Here is a 23,746-nt window from a genome sequence, read left to right as displayed (position 1 = left end):
ATCTGTGAAATGGAGATAGTAATACTAATTCCTCATAGGATGGATTGAAGCATTGAGGTAATGGATATAAGGCACTTAACACAGTCCCTAGCATGTGGAAGTCTGTTATCACATAGGGCAGGCCCTCTTTTTTCAGGTTAGGATCAGGGGGCTATCAGAGGAGAGGGAATCAGCATATAGATTTGAACCAAAATCGCTCATGTTTATTTATAAACAGGATACATATACACATACACAGGTATCATTGGAATGTTTCGGGAACCTTGGAGTTGGGGTCTCTTCCTGCTCCCCTTCTTCTCTGGCTCCCTCCTGACTTAGCTTGGGCTCTCTAGAAAGAGGGCTTCTGATGTTTTCTTGCTGGAAAGCCTGTGGGTTCTCTGGTTGGGCTTTCACTGCTTCTTCTCATGTCCGCATCTGCCTGTCTCAGTGGGCTGTGGACAAAGGGCTGTGAGCTCAGTCATTCATGTCTAGGCCAAATTCTGGATACAAGTCCTTGGTGGTGACACCTCGGATCACAGCTGGAAGGAAGGAAGGATGTCCAGTGAGCAAAGTGGGAGGGGGAATGGCCAAAGCCCTGGCCCACCCAGGACCCCCTCCTTCACTTTTTTCCTGCTCCTCTTCTTGGCCACATAATCTTCCTGCCATTCCTTCCAGGCTCCTCCACTGTGAGCCCTGTCCACTCACTCCAAACTGGACTCACTGAATCCTCACCCACTTGGCAGAGGAGTCAAACAAAGCTCCCCCAGAATCCTTTCTCCACCCAGAGCAACAAGAGTCACGAGCTGAAAATGTAAATCTAAACTGACATTGTATCTGTGACACTGCAAGCCCTGGCCCATGTGCCATGTCTGACCACTAGGTTTTTTTTTAAGATTTTTTTTTTTTTAAATGTGGAGCAGGTGGCAAAGAACCCACTTGCCAATGCAGGAGATATAAGAGATATGGGTTCAATCTCTGGGTCAGGAAGATCCCCTGGAGGAGGGCATGGCAACCCACTCCAGTAATCTTGCCTGGAGAACCCCATGAACAGAGGAACCTGGAGGGCTTACAGTCCATAGTGTCACAAAGAGTCTGACGTGACAGAATCAACTTAGCAGAGCGCACAGCACATGTTAAAGTCTTTATTGAATTTGTTACAATATCGCTTCTGTTTTATGATCTGGAGGCATGTGGGACCTTAACTCCCCCACCAGGGATTGAACCCGCATCCCCTGCATGGGAAGGTGAAGTCCTAACCACTGGACCACCAGAGAAGTCTCTCCCCTTGCCATCTGGTGATGCCATTCCTCCTGCTTCCTCAAAGACTCATCTCTCCTCCCACGGAAAGGGGTCTGTCTCCTGAGAGGTCTTCCCTGACCACTCTCTCATCCACTTGCCACCCTGTGCACACCTCAGTATTTTCCATCTCTGACCTTTGTTTCCTTCAGGGCACTTCACACATTTTATAATTCATTTATTTGTGTTTGTTTAGTTCGCAACTGTTCCCCTCTCCAACCCCAACATCAAAACATAAGTCATGTGAGAACAGAGACATTCAGATGTCTGGTTCACCAAAGTGTCCCCATATCCAGTGGAGTAGCACAGAGCAGGTGCTCAGGAAATACTCACTGAATGAAAGAAGGTAGGCTGCCTGTTCTAGGTCCTATGACCCAGAGGGACAGGTCTCAAGTTGGGTTCTGTCTACCAAGAGTTTATTGCCCTTGGCCTCTAGGCTACAGTCCCCTCGCATTCCTTCCTTCTTTTTTTCTAGTATTTGGCTGCACCAGGTCTTACTTGCAGCACACGGGATCTTTAGTTGCAAACTCTTGGTTGCGGTACGTGGGATCTGGTTCTCTGACCAGGGATCGAACCTGGTCCCCCTGCATTGGGAGTGCAGACTCTTAGCAACTGGACCACCAGGGAAGTCCCCACATTCCTTTCTTCTTGGGCCCAGATCATCCTCCTCTTTTCACTTCTTTTCCCCTCTTTCCGTTTTCTCCCTCCCCTCCTAAGGGACCCATTCCCCAGTGCAATATGGAGAAGCCCTTTCTGCTATGGGATCTCAGATGTTGATGGGGAATTCTGTGACAAGTGCTACCAATGAGGCAGCCGGTGGTCAGACAGCCCAGCTCTGAGCACTGTCCCAGCTGGACACTGGCAGTCAAACATCAGCATGTCCAACAATGGAAGCCAGGTGATGGGACCGAGGCCACATACACATTTCCTTACCCCCAGGTGCCTGTGCCCTGGCTCAGATCTCTGGATAGTGGGTACTGTGCTCAAAGAAGAACAAAATACCCCTTTAAGCCAAGAGTCACCCTTGCACTTTCTGCCTCTGTAGCATGCCAGCCACTTGAGGCAAGGCTGGGGTCTCCAATGGTCTAAGTAGACTCTGGGGCACTAGGAACCCGAGTCCTCAGGCGGGCGGGCAAGTCCCAGACTCCAACCTGCCTGCAGCTCCAAAGCAAGCTCTACACATGAGGAGAAGAACCCCAGGGACTCAATAAGAGCCATACAGCTGGTCTGCTAGTAAGGGCAGGGGCATTCAGGGAGCACAGCAGCTGAGAACACTGGTGGTGGGGTGGGATGAGGGTTGGCAAGTCAAAAGACCCAGGGGCAAAATCCCACCAACCTGGCCCATGGGGACTCTCTTACCTAGCCTTCCCAGCAGCATCTGGGCCGCATCCTTGATGTCATTATACTTGTGGAGCTGGGAGATGTGGTCCTCCAGTTCATCTACACTGTAGCCTCTGGGGTGGGAAATGGGGGGAGGGAGAGAGAGAATCGCTAAGAAAGCTGATAAGGCTTCCAGCTGCAGAGGTAATAAGGCCCTTACTCACTAAGGGCCGACTGGGTGCTCAGCACTGGGAACACAGCAATGCCGAGACAGACCCTGCCCTTGTGAAGCTTAAGGTAGGGCAGGGGATCTGCCCACTGTCTTACTCCTGGTAAATTCTCCCTGTATCCTTAGGGAGGGGTCTCCAGGCACACTGGTATTATGTAACCCTGGTCACAGCTGAGGGATTCACAGATGGGCACATGAGTGGTTAGTCAAATCCCCTCAAGCATGGCACGGGTATTCAAAGGTTCCTCGGTCTGTGGCTACAGCAAGGAGCATGGGAAAACGCAGAAGGTATGGAAGAGCCAGCGTCCCCTTGGCACTGAAAACCCACCTTCAGAGGAGAGGCAGAGCCCACGTGTGGACAGAAGCAGAGGCAGAGACCATGGGTTCCAGACAGAGAGTGGGAGAGCCATAGCTTTTCAGCTCCCAGTTCCCCTAGTCCTCCCGAGCCTGACCACACCTTACCTGAGACAGCTGTTGAGGCTGCTGGATGCCAATGGCACAGTCCTGTTTTTATGCTAAGCTAGGTTTCAGTTACCATTGCTGTTGTTCAGTGGCTAAGTCCTGTCAGACTCTTTGAGACCGCATGGACTGCAGCACGCCAGGCTTCCCTGTCCTTCACCATCTCCCTGAGTTTGCTCAGACTTATGTCCATATTGAGTCAGTGATGCTATCTAATCATCTCATCCTCTGCCACCCACTTCCCATCAGGAAGCTTGCGCAAGCCTCTTATCCTCATCCATGAGTTACTGGGCACTAGTTAAAAGTTTTCTAGAGCTTCTCTGGTGGTCCAGTGATTAGGACTCAGTGCTTTCACTGCTATAGCCTGGGTTTAATCCCTGGTTGGGGAACTAAGATCCCACAAGCCACATGGTGTGACCCCCGCCCACACCAAAAAAAAAAAAAAAAAAAAGTTATTCTAAGCACACTGAAGAACCCAACGAGACTTACTCTGATAATAATTGGGTGATCTCCTTGTCCAACATGTCGTTCTTCTCCTTGAGTTTCTGAATGTCAAGGTGTAGAGACTCCTCGCTGACCCTGTCAGCCTGGCCAGGTTTGGGAGATGGCCGCTGAGTGGCACAAAAAGTCACAAGCCAGATTGACCAATTATCTACAATTGAGAACCTTCACATTGTCCCCCCAAAAGCCACTCCCTGCTTCAGGGTGGTAACAGACAACCTCCACCCAGAATAAGACTACATTTCCCAGCTTCCCTTGGAATTAGATGTGGTCCTATAACTAAGTTCTGGCAAGTGCAACTTAATCAGAAATAGATTCTATGTCCGGGAACTGTCCTTCCGGGGAGAGGGTACACCTTTATATGGCCCTCTTCCTTCCTGTCAATGGAGGGACAATGGAGTTGAACAGTGTCTTAGATGATAGAGGCATGGGTCCCCGATGACTGTTTCAGCCACCATTATTCAGGGTTTCCTTTCACTTTCAGCTAAACCCAACTTTAACTAAAGGGCCCATCCTGGTTCCCAATCTGACCATAGAGAATCCACTTCAGGTCTACCTCTTGGATGCTCCTCTCCAATCTATGATTATAACCTCACTGGGGGATTTCCCTGGTAGGCCAGTGGCTAAGACTCCATGCTCCCAACACAGGGAACCCAGGTTTGACCCCTGGTCATGGAATTAGAAGCTACATGCTGCAACTAAGACGTGGTACAGCCAAATAAATAAACAAATATTCAAAAGAAAATCTAATTGGGTAACAAAACGCTTCCTTGGGGCTACAGTTCATCTTTGTCCTTTCTGCGTCTAAAAGCTGTGAAGGCAGTGCCTGATATGCTGCTAATCATCAAGAAATGTTGGTTGGAGCCACACTGGGGTTTTTAACCAGTCAACAAATCATGAGTAAGTGCTAGCTGCCAGGCACTGCCAAAGACTGCAGGGGTTTAGCAATGGATAAGACGTTAAGCCCGGCCCCCTGACTTCATGGAACATAGAGCCTAGTCCCAGACATACAACACTCAACAATGACGCTCTTCCTCCAGATATTTCCATGGAAAGCTGGGCTCACCAGTCACACTTCATCAGAAAAACCTTCCCTGACCACCCTATCTAACTGGCCACTCCTCACACACTACCCCTAGTCCTGATGTTTTCTAACATCTATCACCACCTGACACATTGTACATTTCATTAATAATATTATTTTCACTGATGGACTTATACTACTGGATGGTGAACACCATGAGGGCAGGGACTCTTGTTTTTTCACAGCTGATGGCCCTGTGTCTACAATAGGACCTGGCACATAAGTAAGTCGCTTCAGTCATGTCAGACTCTGTGACCCCATGGACTGTAGCGCGCCAGGCTCCTCTGTCCATGGGATTCTCCAGGCAAGAATACTAGTGGGAAAAAAAAAAAATACTGGAGTGGGTAGCAATTCCCTTCTCCAGGGGACCTTCCCAACCCAGGAATTGAACCTGGGTCTCCTGCATTGGAAGCGGATTCCTTACCATCTAAGCCATCAGGGAAGCCGGGACCTGGCACATAGAAAGCACTATTTCAAATGAATTCATCAAATGAATGAATGAAGGAAAAACAACCAATCAACTAACTAGCAGTCTGGAAAGTGTTTTGAAGTACAGTGTGCTAAGGGGGCACCTAACAGAGCAAGTGGCCTGAGCCTGAAGTGGAGCTGAGACTCCTCTGAGGAAGCGCAACTTTAAAGGTTGAGGAGGCATCAGTTTGGCAAAAAGCTGGAAAAAAGTATTCCACACAAGGGACAGCATATGCAAGTACTGTAGGGGCAGGAGAGAGCACCTGTGTTTGAGGGAATGAGAGTGGTTTCCACGTGGGTGGAATGGGTGAGGGAAGGAGGGTGGTGTGAAAAGAACAAAACCGACCAACCACTTGTGGCGATGTCAGGAAGGAGGAGAGACAGAGCCCCTTTGTAGGGTCTGGGGTAACAGTGACAAAGGACAGGAACGCTGTTTCTTCTCTGATGCCTGGAGGGCAGGAGGAAAAGATGATGGGGAAGGGCTGAGAAATGACCTGGAGTTTCTCTGCGGAATAAGGTCAGCTGGGGGGGTGGGTCAGCCGCTGTTAGGGAAGGAGGGTAGGGCTGGGAGCAGCGTACAGGGTGGAGGGCAGGGAGGGGGCACAGGTATACTCACAGGGGATCGGAAGGCCCCGCCGCAACTTTTGGAAAGTCCTGGTTGAATCCTGGAGAGGAAGCCGAGGGAAAAAGTCTGATTGGACCTAGAGGCCGCCTGGGGAGGAAGGGGGTACTGTGGGGGTATGGAGAGGAGGAACAGTTATGAACCGGGACTGGATCCGGTTGGGAAGGGGACAGAGAATGGTTCTGGGATCAGGGGAGGGATCTCGAAAAAGGGGAGTTTCTGACAGGGAGGAGTGGATGGTGGGGCGGGGGGCGCGTCTCTGGAGGTGATCTCTGAGGAGAGAGTCTGAGGCAGAGCTACAGGGGCGTCACGAAAACGGACTGGGAAGAGATGTGCTTTCCCCCTGCTGTCAGCTCCTCGCCCACCTCCTCAGCCCTGGCGTCCGGGGCCCCCGACTGGCGGGGCACTGCAGAGAAGGAGGGTCCAGGGCGAGGACGGAAAAGAATCTCCTCAGGTCTGCCAGGTACTTGGAATCCTGTGACGGAGACTAGGAACGTCACAAAGCGTAGCTGCTCGCGAACCCCGCGAGAGACGGCTCAGTCCTCTCCGCCGAGGTGGGCAGGACAGAGGTCGCTTACTCTGCGGCTGCGCGTTCAGCGTTTTTTGTGACTCCACCCTCTCTTTCGGGCTAGGCGGCGGCTTTAGCCGTGCGTCTCCGCCCTGTATTTTTCCCATTAACCAATGGTGTTAGACTAATACCGCCCCGGTACCGCCTTCTCTTGGCTGAGTGGCACCGCAGCGCGGTGGCTGCCGGAAGCGATTCCGCAGAGGTTGACGGGATCGTGGTGATGTGGCCCCCCCTTCCCCCGCCCCTTCTCGGGATGTCGGAAGAAACCCGACAGAGAAAATTGGCTGCGGCCAAGAAAAAGGTAAAAACGTGCGGGCTCGCGGCTCCCTGACCCCTCCGAAGGCCGGGCCATGGCCAGAGTTGCTGTGCTGCCTCTGAGGCACACGGGGCGAGCCCCTCGGCGCCCCTTGGCGCCCTCCCCAACAAAGTCTTTGCAGCCAGTCCCCCCCCCCCCCGCCTCCACTCCCCACCCCCCGGCTGCCCAGTCTCCGCTGCCTTCACTCGTCACCCCCAGGTGACTTTGGGTCGGTGACCCCCGGGGCTTCCCACACTAGGCTTGGCCTTCGTCTCCTGTCCCCCAGAACCGGACCTCCGCAGCTCCCTGGTCTCTCTAATTCCCGGACTCCGAAAACCTCGGTCCTGGCCTTGGCATTCCCCCCCCCCCCCCCTACACTTTCAACGCGGAGCGGCGACTCGGGCGTTGCTAGGGATGAGTGCCATGTGGCTACGTCATAATGCCCCTCGGAACTGTAGTTAATGCCGAGAAAAGTCGGTGTTAAATTTTACCACCCAGTTCCTACTGTGTTTTCACAACCTTTCCGGTCCTTCTGGGTCGTGGCACCAGCTTGAAAAAGGGGACTCGGGGGGCTGTGGGACCTAGGTCGGACCTGGGTTTCAGGTTTCCTCACTTCTAGACTTGTACCCCCATCGTTTGATGCTGATAGTGTAAAAAGCCTACACTTGCCACAGTGATCTCCAAACATTGACAGTATCTCTGGGTGGCCATGGGAAGAAGGTGTTTGGATTTCTCCCAGGTCTCTATCCAGAGAGACTTCCACATTTTTAATCGAAGTTTCTACTTCACATTCTAATTCCTTCTGTTTCTGAGACCAGAGGGCCCGTCACTCAGCATTCAGTGCTCCTCTGAGGAACAAATCCAGGGAAACTGAACTTCACAACTGGGAATCTTTCACAAATCATCACCTCAATGTGGGGCGGCCCAAGTGCCACAGGATAAATACGGGACTGATGGATCAGTTTTGCTTGGTTTTCTTGAGAGAGAAAAAACCTTTTATACTAATATACTTAGGGATGACATTTGCATAGATTTGAATGATTATAATGGACTTCTCTCTGAAATGTGTTTGGGTTGTCCTCTTTCTGTTATGTTCCCAGATTCACTAGGGGTGTGTGTCTTCTCTGCCTTCTGCCATTAGGATACATTGATGTAAAATTTTGAGAACTGCTGGTGTGCAGCTCTAATAGAGATGGAAGAAGGGACCCTGATGTCTGATTAAATGTTTACTTTTCCTGTTCTGCTGATTTTGCCCCCTAGCAGCTGCTGATTGATGTTGTAATCCCAGAACTCAGTCAGAAGGCTGGGTTTAAATTCCGTTGTTGCCTTTTATTCCCGCCTTTTGCTCCTAACCATGTTATCAGTCCATTTCAAATCATTGAGGACAACAGCTCTTGTAGGGTTGTTGTGGCATTAAATCAGAAGGCGAAGAGTATTTTGTAAACTTTGTAAAGTAGCTTGTGGATTCAGGGGTGCGTGTAGTTCTCATGAGCCTCACTGCTTTTCCTTTTTACAGTTACGGGAGTATCAGCAGAAGAACAGCCCTGGTGTTCCTGCAGGAGCTAAGAAAAAAAGAAAGATCAAGAATGGCAGTAGCCCTGAGACAACCGCTTCTGGTGATTGTCCGTCGCCTGAAGATGTGAGTCTTGCCTGGCCGCTTTCTGAGGATGAGGCTACTTAAGGGGCAACAGTAGAGGGTAGTGGTTAAGATTGTGGAAGAAATGTCAGATATTGGCTAAGAAGTTTGGGTTTGAATTCTCCTTCTCCCTCTGGGGGGGATATGGTTTTGGGCAAGTTGTTTAAGCTCGTTGGATCTCTGTTTCCACATTAGTAAAATTGGGGTAATACTGTCTTACACCAAGGAAGTTGAAATGAGATTGTCGTCATTTTTATAATAATCCCTTAAAACAGGGCCTGGTGCAGGGTAAACTTTCAATAAAGCATAGTTGCTAGTTGACTTACTGCTCTGGTGATCTTCCCCAGCCTCATGGAGAAAGCCAGGCAGTGAAAACAGCCTCTTGCCCTCAGACTTTCCATTTAGAGGCCCCAGTAGAGCCCCAGAGTGTGGTGAGGAGAGGGCCTCAGGCACTTGGATTAGGAGACCATCTGAGTTTTAAGACCATCTTTGCCACCAGCTTGCTGGTGATTGACCCTGGGACAATCACTTCCTCCCCTGGGCCTCAGTTTCCTCATCTGTAAAATGATACTGGTGGATCAGATTATTGTCTTTCAAGCTTATTTTTTAGCTGTAGCCCCTCTCCCCCCACTTTGTTCAAGTGGACCCTTTTTCTGAAGTCTAGTTTTTAAAAGTCTAGGCCTGAGGGTCCAAGAAGCTGTTAAGAACTGCATTGTTCATCTGAGGAGCTATGTGACTGCATTGTTCAGGGGACTTTTCCATCTATTTGTTTTGCTTGATTTCTGCCTTTCGCAAGGCAGCAAGTGGCTACTTGGAAAACTGACCTAGGCCGTGGTATTGATCCCTTTGACCCTTTTCTCTCTTCTCTGGCGTTCCATTGCCCCCATGTCTTCTTCTTTCCTGACTCTCTTGCCTCTCTAAGCCACTTTTCTCTTTCCCCCCTTGTTTTTCCCTTGTCGCCTCCTGTAGATTCAGGACATTCTGGAGGTGCTGGTGTCCGACCTTAACCGCTCCAATGGGGTAGCGCTCCCCACATTGGACAAGTGGAAGGTGAGGCAGTGCCACGACCCCCTCTCTGGCTTGCTCCCTCCCAGCTCTGCATGCTCTGAGGCGTCTTTGTTGTGGGGGAGACTTTGTCTCTGGCTTATTTTATGTTGCTGTCATTAACCCTCGGCCTGTTAATGTCTGCTTTTTCACCTGCTTGGTTGATTGGGTTCTTCCCCTTGCCTCCCCCCCCCCACCCTGCCCCCCCCACCATCTTTTATCATCTTGGAGAAGGTGGGATGCTCCTTGGAGGTTAAAGGTAACTTGGGAATAGTTTCTGGAGCAGGTGTGTGGGATTAGGGCTCTTTGAGCCTCCAGTTTGAACGCCTGGTGGTAGTCTCAGACTAGGAAAGGTTAAATAAAACCAAACCTTCAAGTCTTGCCCCCTGGGCATCTATTCCCAAAAGACCAGTAGACCACTAAGCAGTTTGTGATTTTTTTTTTTTTTTTTTTTTAGTTCATCGGTTCCTTTTGGTTTGGCAGTAGGGAATTTGGGTTAAGAGAAAAGGAGCTTTAGTTACAAGGATTGAGGTTATTTTTTTCAATGGAACTCACTGTAAGGGATGTGAGGTTCACCAAACACATGAGTGATCAGGACATTCTGCCCCTGTTCTCTCTTAAAAATCCACTGGACACAACTGTATTCAGTGGGCCATTGAGAGCAGACAGCTGGTGCTAGGTGCTGGAGAAAACAGGTGAAAGAAGCAGGCTAGGATGTGGCGGCATTCCAAATGCTCAACTGAGGTGGAGGTTCGTTCTAAATGGATTCTGGGCTGGAGAGGGTGGCATTTGAAGTTGGTTTGAGGATTTGAAGTGGGGAGCATTCATCCATATTGTGAGTAGGGGACCCAGGCAGAGGGTGTGGTCACAGGTAACCACCAGGACTATGAGCTCACAGAGTACTTTCCAGAAAGAAGGGGAGCCTGGGATGCACCTGGACTAGGAGATGACCTCCTCTGGACATGATGTTGGCACTTCCTCCTTAATTAACTTCCTTGGGGAACATCTCCCAGGCCAGAGGAGTACAACTGGAAGGAGGCCAGGTCCTGCTGGAGATGGGCAGGGGGAGAGGGGTGGGGCCAGGGCCCTGGTGGCTGGGGTCAGAGAGTCTTCAATCATCAGGACTGCTCACGCCCAGTCACTCAGGTCTGTTCAGGTGCTGTGACTCACCCTGTTGGCTCTCAGAGGAGACGCTGGGTGGCCTGGGGAGGGAACGTGGGCCTTCAGGAGTCCCAAAGCCCTGGCCCGCATCCGTCTGCTCTCCTGGAAATGAAGACCCATAACCCCATGTTCCCTTCTTGTTTTATTTATTTATTATACTTTTTTTTTGCTGCACTGCACAGCTTGTGGGATCTTAGTTCCCCAACCAGGGATTATTTAACCCATGTCCTTTGCATTGGAAGCATGGAGTCTTAACCACTGGACCACCAGGGAAGTTTCATTTCTTGTTGTTTTAAAATCCTCTCTATATCAATCCTTGTTTCCCTCTTAAGTTTTCTATTCTAGTTAAAAAAAAAGACTAGGCCTGTGATTACCGTATCCTAGGCATAGCTGATGACATTTTCAGAAATGAGGAACGATGGATAAAAAAAAAAAATTTTTTTCTTTTTTAATGGAATGGAACATTTGAGGGGAGTAGACAATGTTTTTTGAAATTCCATACTTAGTTTTATGATTCAAAATTATGAAATAACTTGGTGGTTCACTAAATTGTCATATTCTGTGTATTTCAGTCTTCAGACAAGTCCTTTTTTCTCCTTCTTAGCTCTCTTGTTTCTAATGCTAGGGATCCCTGGGCACCAAGATGCCAGGAGGGACTCAGGGCTCCCCAGGGCCCATGGATAAGAGTGTGCTCCCCTCCCCCAAAGTCTCATGCCTCTCCAGCTGCCGAACTCTTACTATTCTTACCTATTAGATTCAGGAGTACAGGTTGGCAAGGCAATACCAGGTTCTGGGGTCAGAGGTCGCAGTGTGGACAGTTGCCATGCCGACAGTTTGATTCATCTTCAGCTCCCCAGGGTCTGTGGCGCTTGCTGTAAGGAGGGCAGTAGATTTGAGTTTTCAGAGGCCAGGGCTGCGGCGTCCAGAGAGCAGGCTGCCTTTTCCCTCAAGAGAGGTGCAGCCTTTCCCTTCCAGATCCACCTTGGCTGGCCAGGCCTTGGCTGCCTGGCGCTCTTCGCTGGTCAAGCTTCAGCTGGTCAGTCCTCTTCAGTCTCACCTATTGAACTCACCTTCTGAACTCACCTTCTGGAACCAGCGGCTTGGACTCAATGTCAGTCAGGACTGAGCCTGGAGAGAGGCCGAGTGGGGCTCTGGTCAAGCAGGTTGATCCACCTGGGTGGGGGAAGAGGGAACTTCTCTGTGGCCCCTGGTCCTCAAACCCACAATTCTTCTCCAGGAGGCCAAGAGTAGATGTCTTCTCTCTGGTTTCTCAGCTGTTCTTGGTTGGGTAGGTGTTTAGGAGCTAGGAGCTTGGGGTGGGGTAGTCGCCATAGTTTTCTTTCTACCTCCAGGGGCAGGAGGAGCCTTCTTGTTTGGCGGCTTCTTTCCCAAAAAAGGCATGACTCAAGGACACACCCAGTGGTTGGGAGGAGGGAAGGAAGGGAGAGCAAGAAGGAGGAGGCAGATGCCCTCTTCCTTTATCACTGCTGTGTTCTGCCCAGCAGGGTCCTGGGGGAGGGTCACTCTGGCACAGACTGACCCTCTGGAGCAGTAGTGCCTGCTTCTCTCTGACCCGGCACACCTTCCTCTTACCTGCTGTGGCTGCCGCAGGGCAGCCTGGCCCTGCCTCTGGCTGAGCTCTGAAGAGGATGACGCTCCATGTTCAGGAAGCCCGCCTCATGGCCCTCGCCCTGAGCCTCAGTCCAGAAGGTGGCAGAATGGCCCGAGTTCTGGGCGAGCCGTAGCCACACCCCAGCGAGGCTCCCAGCACGTGTCACTGTCGCTGACTGCGCAACACCGGTCCTGCCCGCGCTGCACCCCTGCGCTCGTGACAGCGAGGCGCTCTTTGCCCTGCATGGCCCCCTAACCCCCTGCTCTGTTCTGTGACAGGCGCCCAAAGACTGCGCCGCTCCCGTTACACCGTCTGCTGATGACACCGTGTCACCTGGCAATGTCCCTTCCCCCAGTGCTAGTCCCCCCCGTGTCACTAGCATGGCATCAATTCAGGTTTGTGCCTCTTCTCCCTTGGCCGCTCTGTGTTCGCCCCCCTCCTCTTTCCCGGAGGACTGGACCTCCTGTGGACCCTCATCCTCTTTTTCCAGGTAGCTTGGCTCTGTGAGCCAGGTGCCCTTCCTGAGGACTGGGATTGGGGAGCCCCAAACCAGACTCCCTTTAAGCTTCAGGGAGATGGAAAGTGGTTGGAATAAGCTTGGTGCCTGTGGGTGGTTCTTACTAAAAATTGAATGACCAATTCCTGTGTTTCTTCCCAAACAGAACCATGATGCCGACAACAGTTCTGGTCTCATTGACGAAAGCACGTGAGTGTCTCCCACGGGGGCAGCAGTCCCTAAGCCACTGCCCCGTGACCCCCTCTTTCCCGTTGAGCCTCCTGCACCCCTGACTGCTGTGTTCATCCCCAGATCCTTTACATCTACTGAGAGCCTGCGACAGCTGTCTCAGCAGCTCAACGGCCTTGTGTCCGAGGTACCCCCCAAACTGGAGCTCAGCATGGGTTAGAGTAGGAGGGAAAATATGATAGAAAGAAACTGAGGCAGAGACTCCCCAAAGGCAGGGAAGATCCTGGGACCGGGCAGCTTGGCTGGATAATGTTTAGCTGACCATTGCTTCTCTGAGTCTCCTCTTTGAAGCTGTGCAAATGAAGGGGTTGGACGATGAGACTGGTTACATCGTTTGATCCTGCAGATGAGAGCTCTTTGAGAGGGGAGGGACAAGGGGGAGCTAAGAACCAGGAGAAACTGGCACAGGGAGGGATTAAGGGGCAGGAGGCAAGTTAGGCAGAAGAGGAAATGTTGCCAGTTGATGGGGAAGGCAAGATGCTGGAGGGGGTCGGAGAACATCTCCATGTGAGCTCTTCGTCTCTCCTAGTCTTCGTCTTACATCAATGGGGAGGGCCTAGCATCTCCTGCTAACATAAAGAATCTGGAGGTAAGTAGGCCTGCACCGTGGCCCAGTGACCCTGCAGGCCAGCCCTGCCCTCCACCTCCTCCCATGGCGGGGGCTGGGTGCCCCACCCAGCTGAGACAGCCCAGACACCCCCCAACCCTAATGATTGCTCTCTCTACCTCTCCCCCACCCCTCCTCCACCTCCTCCTCCTCCTCTCTGCATGCGCCTCAGAGCCGGTACCAAGAACTATCAGTAGCCCTGGACTCCAGCAATCTAACAAACAAACAACTCAGTAGCAAGATAGAGGAATTGGTAAGAGTCCGGTGTTGTCCCCTGATCCATGCTGCCAGTGTGGGGCTCCGGTCTCACCTTGGAGCTCTTGAAGAAAGGGGCTGGGGATCCCTGGTGCCAAGGGAGAAGAGGGTGCTGGGGGGCCTAGGTCTCAGCTGGAGGGACCCCTAAGCATGGCATGCAGCATGGCTCTCTCTGTGGCTGCCCTCTTTGCCTACTCTGTTCTCCAGACACCTCTGCTCGAGTCCTCCCCACCTTGCCATGGGTCTGTTGCCTGTAGGGGAGGCACTAGCTTGACTGGTGTGTTCCAGCCCTGACCCGGCCCCTGATTTGTTCCAACTTTGACCTTGGACAAGTCACCTCTCCTCCTTGGCCTTTAGTTTCCTGAGGAGATAGAATCAGAGGGTGTCCAAGGTCCCTTTTAAGCTCAAAAAAAGGTTTCAAGGTCCTTTTCATTCATGTCATATCTGTGTTAAGAACAGAACCTGGCCTGTGGTGTGTTTGCTCAGCAAACACACTTTGAGTGCGAGCTGGCAGAGGGTGGTCTTCACCTTCTCAGACTCCATTTCTAGAGGTTTATATCATTGTCCCTTCAAGGGAATTAGATCCAGATTCTCGCTGCTGTAGCCATGAGCAAAACCTCCCAAGACTCAAAGTCTTGGCTTGAGAAGCATTCGTTCATTCGTGTCCCTGTGAGCCCTCCCTTTCTAACCCCTTCCTGGTCCCTGCGTGTGGCCCCTCCTCCTTGGTCTGAGGATCGTGGGGAAGGACAACCTCAGTCACCTTCCTTTGCCTCTCCCCACAGAAACAAGAGAACCAGGAAACTTTGGATCAACTGGAAAAAGTAATGCGATTTCTTTGTTTCTTCCATGGCTGATGGGGCTTCCCTGGTGGCTCAGTGGTAAAGAATCCACCTGCCAATGCAGGAGATGAGGATTCAATCCCTGGGTCAGGAAGATCCCCTGGAGAAGGAGGTGGCAACCCACTCCAGTGTTCTTGCCTGGGAAATCCCATGGACAAAGGAAGCCTGGCGGGCTACAGTCCATGGGATCGCAAGAGAGTCAGACACGACTTAGCGACTAAACAACCCATGGCTGATGGGTTTGGGGGAGGATTCAGAAGTAGAGGACCATTCTCCTCTTGGCTGCTCACAGCCTGGAGGAATGGGGGCTTCCCCCTTGCCCTCCTCTCCCGTCTTCCATTCCCGGGGTGCCGATTATCTGTTCTCATTGGTGGGCCTGTCCTGGACCTATGGTGGCATCCCCAGGCAGGGCACATGTCCTTTTCTTTCACTTTTGCCTCCTCCCAGTAAGACTTGTTTCTTCTCTGTTTCTGCAGGAAAAGAAGGAATTTGAGCAGAAGCTAGCAAAGGAACAAGGGGCTCTGAGAGAACAACTGCAGGTGAGCGGGCTCTTCCAGGGTCCCTTGTGGCCCCCAGGAAACATTGCTTTTCCACATTCTCAGCACTCATTTGGCCTTTCTCCCAAAGGTCCACATTCAGACTATCGGGATTCTGGTGTCAGAGAAGACGGAGTTACAGACAGCTCTGGCTCACACCCAGCAGGCAGCCAGGCAGAAAGCAGGTGGGAATCTAGGCACCCTTTTACCCCTGGACCGGCTAGGCCTTTGGTGGGATTCCTTCTCTGGACTTCCCCTCTCTGCTGTCCTTTCAGGGGAGTCAGAGGATCTTGCTAACCGCCTGCAGTCTTCCAGGCAGCGTGTGGGAGAGCTGGAGCGGACGCTGTCTGCCGTCTCCACACAGCAGAAACAGGCCGACAGGGTGAGCCCAGCAGCCTGCCCATCCCCTGGAGGTCATGTGGAAGGGTCGTGAGCCTAAAGGTCTCTGCGGCAAGATGGAGTGACTTGCTGCCCAGACAGCAGCACTGGCCATTTCTTGCTTTAGAGTTGTGTGGTTGTGAAACGCAACCTGGACACGAGTTGGTTGCCCTGGGCAAGTTGGGGGGAGGGGTGGGGAAGTGCTACCTAGAGCGAGCACTGGATGAGCCCAAAGCCTGAGTGCCAGCCAGTCCTGCCTTTAACTGAACATGGGCTCTGGCTCAGGTGCTGGGTGTTCGGGCTGTAAAGGTTCAGATCAGTATTTTTAGTCCGTGGCCACACTAAAAAGGGAGAAGTACATGTGTGTAATACATATAACATGTCGGAAAGGACTTACATAAAACCCAAGGAAGGGACTTACCTGGTGGCCCAGAGGCTGACACTGTACTCCCAGTGCAGGGGGGACTAGCTCCCACATGCTACAACTAAGACCCAGCGCAGCTAAATAAATAAATATTAAAAAAAAAAAAAGCCCAAGGGAGAGGAATAGGGTGGCTTACCTGTCACTTTTGTACCTTCTGAGTTTGGGGCTGTGTGAGTGTCCCATCTATTCAAAAAATGAACAAAAGATTGCAATGCAATTTAATCCATCCCTCGTATCCATGCCCCAACCCCAGGGCAGAAAACAAGGTCAAAGAATCCCAGGTCTAAGTGATTTTAGGTGAGCTCCTTAACCTCTAATATTCCACATTCACCGATAAAATGGAGATAGTAGCTGCCTCCCACGGTGATTGTGAGTTGGAAATGGGAATGTTGGCTAAGAAAGTGTTCAGAAGAGGTTCAGAGGTGATGCTGCTAACAGTGAGAACGGTGGCCAGCCCAGAGTCAGACCGCCCCACCTGCCTCTTCCAACCTTTCCGAGTTCTTACTAAAACCAAAGGAGAGCATGAGCTTGGATGTACTTTGAAAAAATGTAAAGCCTCACACCAGGTGAGGATGTGTTGCTGGGAGTTGTTCTGTTGCTGCTGTTGGTCTGCATTTTCTGCCTGCCTTCTCCTGACCTCGCCTTTCTGTGTTCGCAGTACAACAAAGAATTAACCAGAGAGCGAGATGCCCTCAAGCTGGAATTATACAAGAACAAGTAGGATGGGGGGTAATGGGGGGGCGCTGGGAAGTGGGGGAGATCCAAGGGAATCGGGTGAGAAAGGGTACACGTTTGGACGTGTGCAGAGCCAGGCTCTCGGTCAGCATGCCCCTGACCCCTGCCATGGCCTCAGGCAGCTCGTGTCTTCTCTCTGGGCTGCCACTTGAGACTTCTGGTGCTGGGGTCCCTTCCAAAGCGACTTCTCTGGCAGGAGTCATGGGTGGATCATGGGAGCGTCCCTCTGTTCAGTACTCATGCCTCCCTCCGTCGCCTCTGGCCATAGTAAGAGCAACGAGGACCTGAAGCAGCAAAACTCAGAGCTGGAGGAGAAGCTGCGGCTCCTGGTGATAGAGAAGTCAGCCATGCAGCTGGGCATGGAGGAGCTGCAGAAGAAGCTGGAGATGTCGGAGCTGCTGCTGCAGCAGGTGGGGCTGAAGCCCTGGGGTGTGCGGGTCCCACCTGGCAGAGCCAGGGCCTCTCAGGGTCATTGTGGTGCCCTCCGACCAGGAACCAGAAAGTTTGGATCCTTGTTCTGGCTCTGCCATAGACTTCTCTAGAGACAGGAGCAAAAGTGGGACCTTGCCCAGATCTCTGGAATCAGAAGCTCAGGGATACGGCTTATTTATTTTTATATATTTTTTTAAAGCATCCTAGTTGAAAACTGTTGTTTTATGGATGACATTGGGTTGGCCAAAAAGGTCCTTCGAGTTTTTCCATAGCATTGCAAGGAAAAACCTGAACAAAGTTTTTGACCAAACCAATAGTTGTAAGGCCAGCCCATGAGTTTCTGCTTCCTTCCTCTCGGATGCCAAGCCTCCAGGTAGACCAGAGTGCCCAGGTCAGTTTCCTCTTCATTGTTTCGGCATGCCCAGCAAGTTTCTGCCTTCCTGCCATCTGTAAGGGTATGGTTAAAGTATGCCATGCTCATATATTGGAGTACTATGTAACCATTATAAAAACTAAGTTATCTTGTTTGTGGCAAAGTGAAATTAAGTTGCAGAACCATATATGATACTATACCTGGTAACTGCACTGTGAAGCATGAAGCATGTTTGCATACCTGTGGAAAAGGATCAAGAAGGATACACACTGGATTGGGGACGTTGGGAGAACTTTGAACACTTACTATCAGAATTGTTCACACTGAGTATTTAGTGAAAATAAAGCTTGTAGACACAGTACTAACAATATTAAGGATAACCCTGAGTTGTATGTTGACCTTTTGGGGGTGGGCATTGTGTGGAATAGCCTGGGCCCCCCAGATCTAACCTTGTTTTCCACCATCCAGTTTTCTAGTCAACCTGCCTCTGATAGCAGCCAGCAGTTACAGCAGGCCCTGGAGGAGAGGGCACAGCTGGAGACCCATGTGGAGCAGGTGAGGCTTTGCAGAGGGAGGGGTATGGGAGACCCCAGGTGATCAGGAGCAGGTGAGGGCCCCCCTGTGATAGCCCCTGCTAACTTCTGCGCCCCGTTCACAGCTGAAGGATTCGCTGAAGCAGCTGCAGGCAGAGAGAGACCAGTATGTGATGAATCTGAAGGAGGAGAATGCCATATGGCAGCAGAAGATGCAACAGGTGTTGCAACAGGTGAGGTGTGACCTTCGATTCCCCCCCTGCCCCGCCCCTCCACCTTGGATAGGTCAGTTGGTCTTCCTGGGCATCATGTCATTTTCTCTGCATAGCTGGAGGTGGATGTGTGTATCTGGAGGTGGGGGTACAGTCACCTAGCTCTCCCTTGACCTCTCCCTCCATGTGCACCCCGCCCCCACCCCCCCACCCCCCATCTCGGTGCTTTGAGCAGATGAGCAAGTTGAAGGAAGAAAAGGAGCGCAGTGTGAGTCAGGCTCAGGAGCTGGAGACCAGCTTGGCCGAACTGAGGAACCAGATTGGTGAGCTGGGCCCCAGGGACCTGGGGATGAAGGTTGGTGTTGGGGCTGGTGAGAGCTGCCAAGATTGCAGGTGGGTGGGTGGAAGGGCATTATGGCCCAGGGAAAGAGGTCCATACCAGGAGTTGGCAAGGCTTGCAATTCTCAGTGTCCCAAACTAAAAAGAAGAAAGGGGTGAAGTGTGCCCACTGGGTCTGAAGCATAAAGAGCTCTGAACGTGTCTTGAAAGATTGAGCCAGGAAGCCAAGATTGGGGGTAAGGAGGCCGAGTTAGGAGCCGTGGACCCCGAAGAGGGTGCTTTGGACACAGTCCAGCCAAGAGACTCTGATGGCGTGTTCCCTTCCTCAGCTGCGCCCCAGCCCCAGGAGCCCCCAGCGGGGCCCTCAGAGGCAGAACAGTGGCTGCAGGCGGAGACTGAGCGACTCCAGAAGGAACTGGAGAGCCTGGCCGGGCAGCTGCAGGCTCAGGTGAAGGACAACGAAAGTCTGAGTCACCTGAATCAGGAGCAGGAGCAGCGGCTGCTGGAGCTGGAGCGGGAGGCCGAGTGCTGGGGGGAGCAGGCGGAGGAGCGCAAGCAGATTCTGGAGAGCATGCAGAGCGACCGCACCACCATCAGCCGGGCGCTCTCCCAGAACCGCGAGCTCAAGGAGCAGCTGGCTGAGCTGCAGAATGGATTCGTCAGGCTGGTATGCAGCCCCGCCTGGCCAGCCCACTCTCCTCCCTGGCCACGCCCTTTGGGGGTGGGTTGAGACACTTAACCCCTCTGGCGGCTTTGGTTTTCCCACCTGTAGAATGGGTGATATGGACCTTTCATGACTGGTGCCCACAAAGGCACCCTGGGAGCCAGAAAGCCCCGCTTGGTGGGACATGGGAGGCCGTGCATGGGGGTGGACTTTCCTACCTGGCTCCACACTTCCCTGAGCTGTGGGAGCCAGACACCAGGTTCTGGGGTCTCCAGCTGCATGGGGTGGCCACTCACTGCCCCTCTCTGTGCAGTCCAATGAGAACATGGAGATTACCAGTGCGCTACAGTCCGAGCAGCATATCAAGAAGGAGCTGACCAAGAAGCTGGGCCAGCTGCAGGAGAAGCTGGGGGAGCTGAAGGAGACGGTAACTCCTGCCCCCAAAGGAAGGCCTAGGAGACAGTCACCCCCCCCCCCCCAGGCAGGGAGGTGGGGGGCAGCCAGAACAGGTGACCGCAGGGTCCTTCAGAGCCTGTGACTGATTACCCCCTGGCCTCTGACTTTCAGAGTTGGGTAGCCCTATGCCATAGGTCCTTGTCCCTGCTAGAGGCATCAAGCCCCTAATTAGAGAAGAGAGGATAGACATACGGTGGCTGGCTCCTTGGGTTCAGCTTTGTTTTTCAACCTTGCATCTCTAAGGCTCAGTTTGCTTATATTAAAAGGAAGTTAGCATTTTTCTCCTAGAAGCATTGGGGATTAAAGGAGAATCCTGCAGGTAAAGCTGCAGGCATTCAAGTGTGTACCTTACAGCTGTTGGCCAGAAAAGCTCTTCTGCTTTTCCACTCATCCACAGCCTTGAGTTAAGATAGAAAGAAGCTTGCTATGAGGGTTGAGGCTGGGTGAAGGCAGCATGGGGCTCTGGGAGAGGAACCTGGGGCCCGGGCAGCTGGCAGAGCCCTGCAAAGTGTCTGTCTCCAGCCGAGGGGTCTGCGCCTGGCCTCCCCAGCCCAGGGGCTCAGACTCTGGAAGTAAGCCACCACCCGCCCTCACCCCCTGGGGTCTGCCTGCAGGTGGAGGTGAAGGGCCAGGAGGTTCAAGATGTGCAGCAGCAGCGGGACGTGTACCTGAACCACCTGCAGCAGTATGTGGCTGCCTACCAGCAGCATGTGGCCGCCTACCAGCAGCTGGCCTTGGAGAAGGAGGTGCTGCACAAGCAGGTGTTACTGCAGACCCAGCTCTTGGACCGGCTGCAGCGCGAGGAAGTCCAGGGCAAGGTGGCGATGGAGGTGGCCCGCCAGGAGTTACAGGAGACCCAGGTGAGGGTGTCGGAGCGCTGGGCCCCTGAGAGGGAGGCCTGCGGCCTGTGTCCCTCCTCACTCTTTTCCCTGGCCCCTTAGGAGCGCCTGGAAGCTGCCAACCAGCAGAACCAGCAGCTTCAGGCCCAGCTGACCCTCATGGCTGTGCCTGGGGAAGGTCAGTGGGAAGGCCTGGAGGGAGGACACTGGCCCGAGGAGCAGGGGGACATCTGGCAGCATGGCACTGAGTTGTTCAGCCATGAGTTAGATGAGGCCACAGGGATGGCGAATCCGCTTCCCCCGGCCACTGGCTGGCCCAGGGCTGCAGAGTGAGGTTGGGGCAGAGCTGGCCTCCAAGCTTTCTTCCAGGCCTGCTCCGCCTCCGTGGTTGGGGGGTCTGAAGACCCCCTGTCTGTTCCCAGCAGGAGATGGACTGGACAGTGAGAAGCAGGATGAGGAGGCCCCGAGGCCTAAGCTGAGCGTGCCAGAGGAGCTGGAGAGCCGAGAGGCCCTGGTGAGCAGACCTCCGTGCTCTTCGCCCGTCTCACGCCCCCACCGCCACCCCACCCCACCCCCAGTGGTTCCTCTCAGACACTCTTCTTCGCGGTTTCCTCCCTCCAGCTTCTTTGGTCGTCCCCCAACCTCCCCTGGGAGCCATGGTCAGCCACCATGTCATCCTCCAACCACAGGCATGCGCCCTAAGACCCCGAGAAGGGGCATGTCTGTCTGCCTGCCCACCCACCCCTCGCTGGTCCTGCGTGTCCGCCACAAAAGCACATGTGCCTTCTCCCCCACAGGTGGAATTTTTCCACTCGGCCTTGGCCAGCGCTGAGGATGAGCAGGCCCGGCTACGCGGGCAGCTGAAGGAGCAGAAGCTGCGCTGCCAGCGCCTTAGTCACCTGGCGGCTGCAGCCCAGGACGGGGTGGAAAAGGAGACCCCTGCCCCCAGGATTGGGGGAGACAGTGTGCCCGCGGAGGCCCACCAGGCCCTCCAGGTGGCCATGGACAAGCTGCAGGTGCGTGAGCTGCCCCCCAGCAGGGTCCAGGAAGGGTGGGGGGCCCTGTGGGAAGGTCGCTGCTGAGCCCCGACCCTGCCCTTCTGGCCTCAGGGCCGCTTTACGGAGCTCATGCAGGAGAAAGTGGATCTGAAGGAGCGGGTAGAGGAGCTGGAGCATCGCTGTATCCAGCTGTCTGGAGAGACAGACACTATTGGTGAGTGGGGAGGTGGGGCCGGGGCAGGGGCTAGGGGCTGGCTGGGGGCAGCTTCGCATCGCATCTGAGCCCCATCTGCCCTCCCCACCTGCCGCAGGAGAGTATATCGCCCTCTATCAGAGTCAGAGGGCGGTGCTGAAGGCCCGGCATCAGCAGAAGGAGGAGTACATTAGCCGGCTGGCTCAGGACAAGGAGGAGATGAAGGTAGGGGTCCTTCTGCTGGTCTCTGCAGGTGGGGGTGGGGTGCGGTGGGGCTGCTGAGCACCTTTCCCTCCAGGTGAAGCTGTTGGAGCTCCAAGAGCTGGTTTTATGCCTGGTGAGTGAGCGAAATGAATGGTATGGCAAATTCCTGGCTGCCCAGAACCCTGCTGGTGGGCCCACTACAGCACCCCCCACCTACCAGGAGCCCGGCACTGCCGATAATGAGGGTGGTGAGTAGCGCCCTCAGGGGACTGGTGGGCAGGCAGGGGTGAGCTGGCATACCACTCCAAGCCCTGCCACCTTCTCTTCCCAAAGGTCTCCAAGAGGTAAGCCTCGCCGACAATGTGGAGTCCCCCCAGGGGGCCCTGCCAGGCCAGGCCACCCCTGAGAACCCCACCGCACAACAGATCATGCAGCTGCTGCGTGAGATCCAGAACCCCCAGGAGCACCCAGGCTTGGGCAGCAACCCTTGCATCCCCTTCTTCTACCGAGCGGATGACAACGACGAAGTGAAGATCATGGTGATCTAGTGGCCTGACACTGGCAGGCAGAGAAACTATAGACATGGGGCCGGGGGCTTTGCCCCCACCCATCCCTGCCTCCCCGTCCCTCCTTCCTGGCCCCCCCTTATCCCTAGACTAGCACGCTGAAACCCTTCAAGAAAGGGGTATAAGCCCCCCATCCAATGAGGGGAGACAAACAGGTGCAGACCCCTTGCCATCTTGGTCAGGGCTGTGTCTTGATCTCTGGACTGTTAATAGTTCCAGAGAAACAAAGAGCCAGAGGCTCAATTAAAGGCAGTTTATTTAAGAGGCAGGCCTTTTTGGGGAGCAGGGGCTCCCTGGTGGCCTCCTCACCCCTACCAAGCAGTCCTTTCAGAGGGGCTTATGCATCCTCTATTCAGAGGCACTTTGGGGCCAAGTGCCCCCTCCTTGCCCAGCTTGACAACTGGGCAGCACTCTCACAGGCCTTGAGACAGTTGGGCAAATTGAGGCCAGGCAAGGACATACGCTGATGGCGGAGTGGGTTCCCTCCCCAGTGTTCATACTGTAACTGTGTAACATTTTGTATATTCTGGAGGTAGGGCAGCCCCCCGTATCTCAGTGGAGGTTGGAGCTGGTGAATGGGGAGAAACTTCTATTAAATATTTGGGGCTGGGGAAACTTATTTATTAATAGTATAGGGTGAGAGAGAAGGTGGAGGCGGGGACGGGTTTGTGCCCGGGTGATTCGACTCCTGTTTCGTTTCACTTTTTATTTCTGAATAAATGAATTTAGCCATACTGCTTGTTCTGGTATGTGCCTTTCTTCTGTCACTGGGTCCTGGGGTCCGCGCCTTGAGCACTAAACGGGGAGCGGGTCGGGCCAGCAGAGGGCAGGCTTCTGGTTGTGCCAATCTCCAGGGTGTCTGGGCACGTCCAGCTGGGCTCTTAGAGGTCTTTTGAGGCCTGTCACCCATTGCTGCCTGGTGAAGCCAGGGGGGCTCCCAAGGGGCTCTCAGGGGCCGTCCTGCCTTAATCGCGGAGTGACTCAGAAGCTGGATCTGATCTCAGGGAAGGAAAGCAGTGCCACAGCACCAAGTGCTGACTTCCGGCTCGAGAGAGTTCCATTCCATCGCCCTGTCCCTCCACAGTGCCTGGCCGCCCGCGCCTCTCCTCCCGGGCCCCCTGGTGGCCAGAGCAGGGTTCGCAGG

At 53.4% G+C, this 23,746-nt stretch overlaps 2 protein-coding genes across 17 annotated transcripts; one reads left to right on the top strand and one right to left on the bottom strand.

Moving 5' to 3' along the window:
• Nucleotides 1-177: 177 nt before the first annotated feature.
• SWI5 (SWI5 homologous recombination repair protein) lies at nt 178-6,633 on the bottom strand. The gene is made up of 6 exons (XM_070472839.1): nt 6,574-6,633; nt 6,324-6,445; nt 5,953-6,001; nt 3,773-3,894; nt 2,635-2,729; nt 178-518 (listed from the first exon to the last, which is right to left on the bottom strand). Exons 1-6 carry the CDS (start codon nt 6,631-6,633, stop codon nt 454-456), a joined length of 513 nt encoding a protein of 170 aa, XP_070328940.1. The 3' UTR covers nt 178-453.
• Nucleotides 6,430-23,336, top strand: GOLGA2 (golgin A2). Of its 16 annotated transcripts, none has more exons than XM_020874772.2 (27): nt 6,430-6,827; nt 8,338-8,460; nt 9,427-9,507; nt 12,553-12,669; nt 12,937-12,980; nt 13,083-13,146; nt 13,549-13,608; nt 13,799-13,879; nt 14,664-14,702; nt 15,197-15,259; nt 15,348-15,441; nt 15,532-15,638; nt 16,717-16,775; nt 17,062-17,203; nt 18,067-18,153; nt 18,257-18,364; nt 18,579-18,666; nt 19,012-19,349; nt 19,660-19,773; nt 20,417-20,662; nt 20,744-20,819; nt 21,067-21,155; nt 21,439-21,657; nt 21,751-21,853; nt 21,951-22,057; nt 22,131-22,284; nt 22,370-23,336. In XM_020874772.2, the coding sequence occupies exons 1-27, from the start codon at nt 6,747-6,749 to the stop codon at nt 22,582-22,584; spliced, it is 3,099 nt and encodes a 1,032-aa protein (XP_020730431.2). In that variant the 5' UTR covers nt 6,430-6,746; the 3' UTR covers nt 22,585-23,336. The 16 variants fall into 16 exon arrangements, with proteins under 16 accessions (XP_020730431.2, XP_020730430.2, XP_020730437.1 ...); XM_020874771.2 differs by having other exon boundaries at nt 21,064-21,155; XM_020874778.2 differs by lacking the exon at nt 9,427-9,507.
• The last annotated feature ends 410 nt before the right edge of the window (nt 23,337-23,746 follow it).

The sequence above is a fragment of the Odocoileus virginianus genome, chromosome 2 (assembly GCF_023699985.2).
Source record: "Odocoileus virginianus isolate 20LAN1187 ecotype Illinois chromosome 2, Ovbor_1.2, whole genome shotgun sequence".
Taxonomy (NCBI): domain Eukaryota; kingdom Metazoa; phylum Chordata; class Mammalia; order Artiodactyla; family Cervidae; genus Odocoileus; species Odocoileus virginianus.
This window is presented reverse-complemented; position numbering and strand designations above follow the sequence as displayed.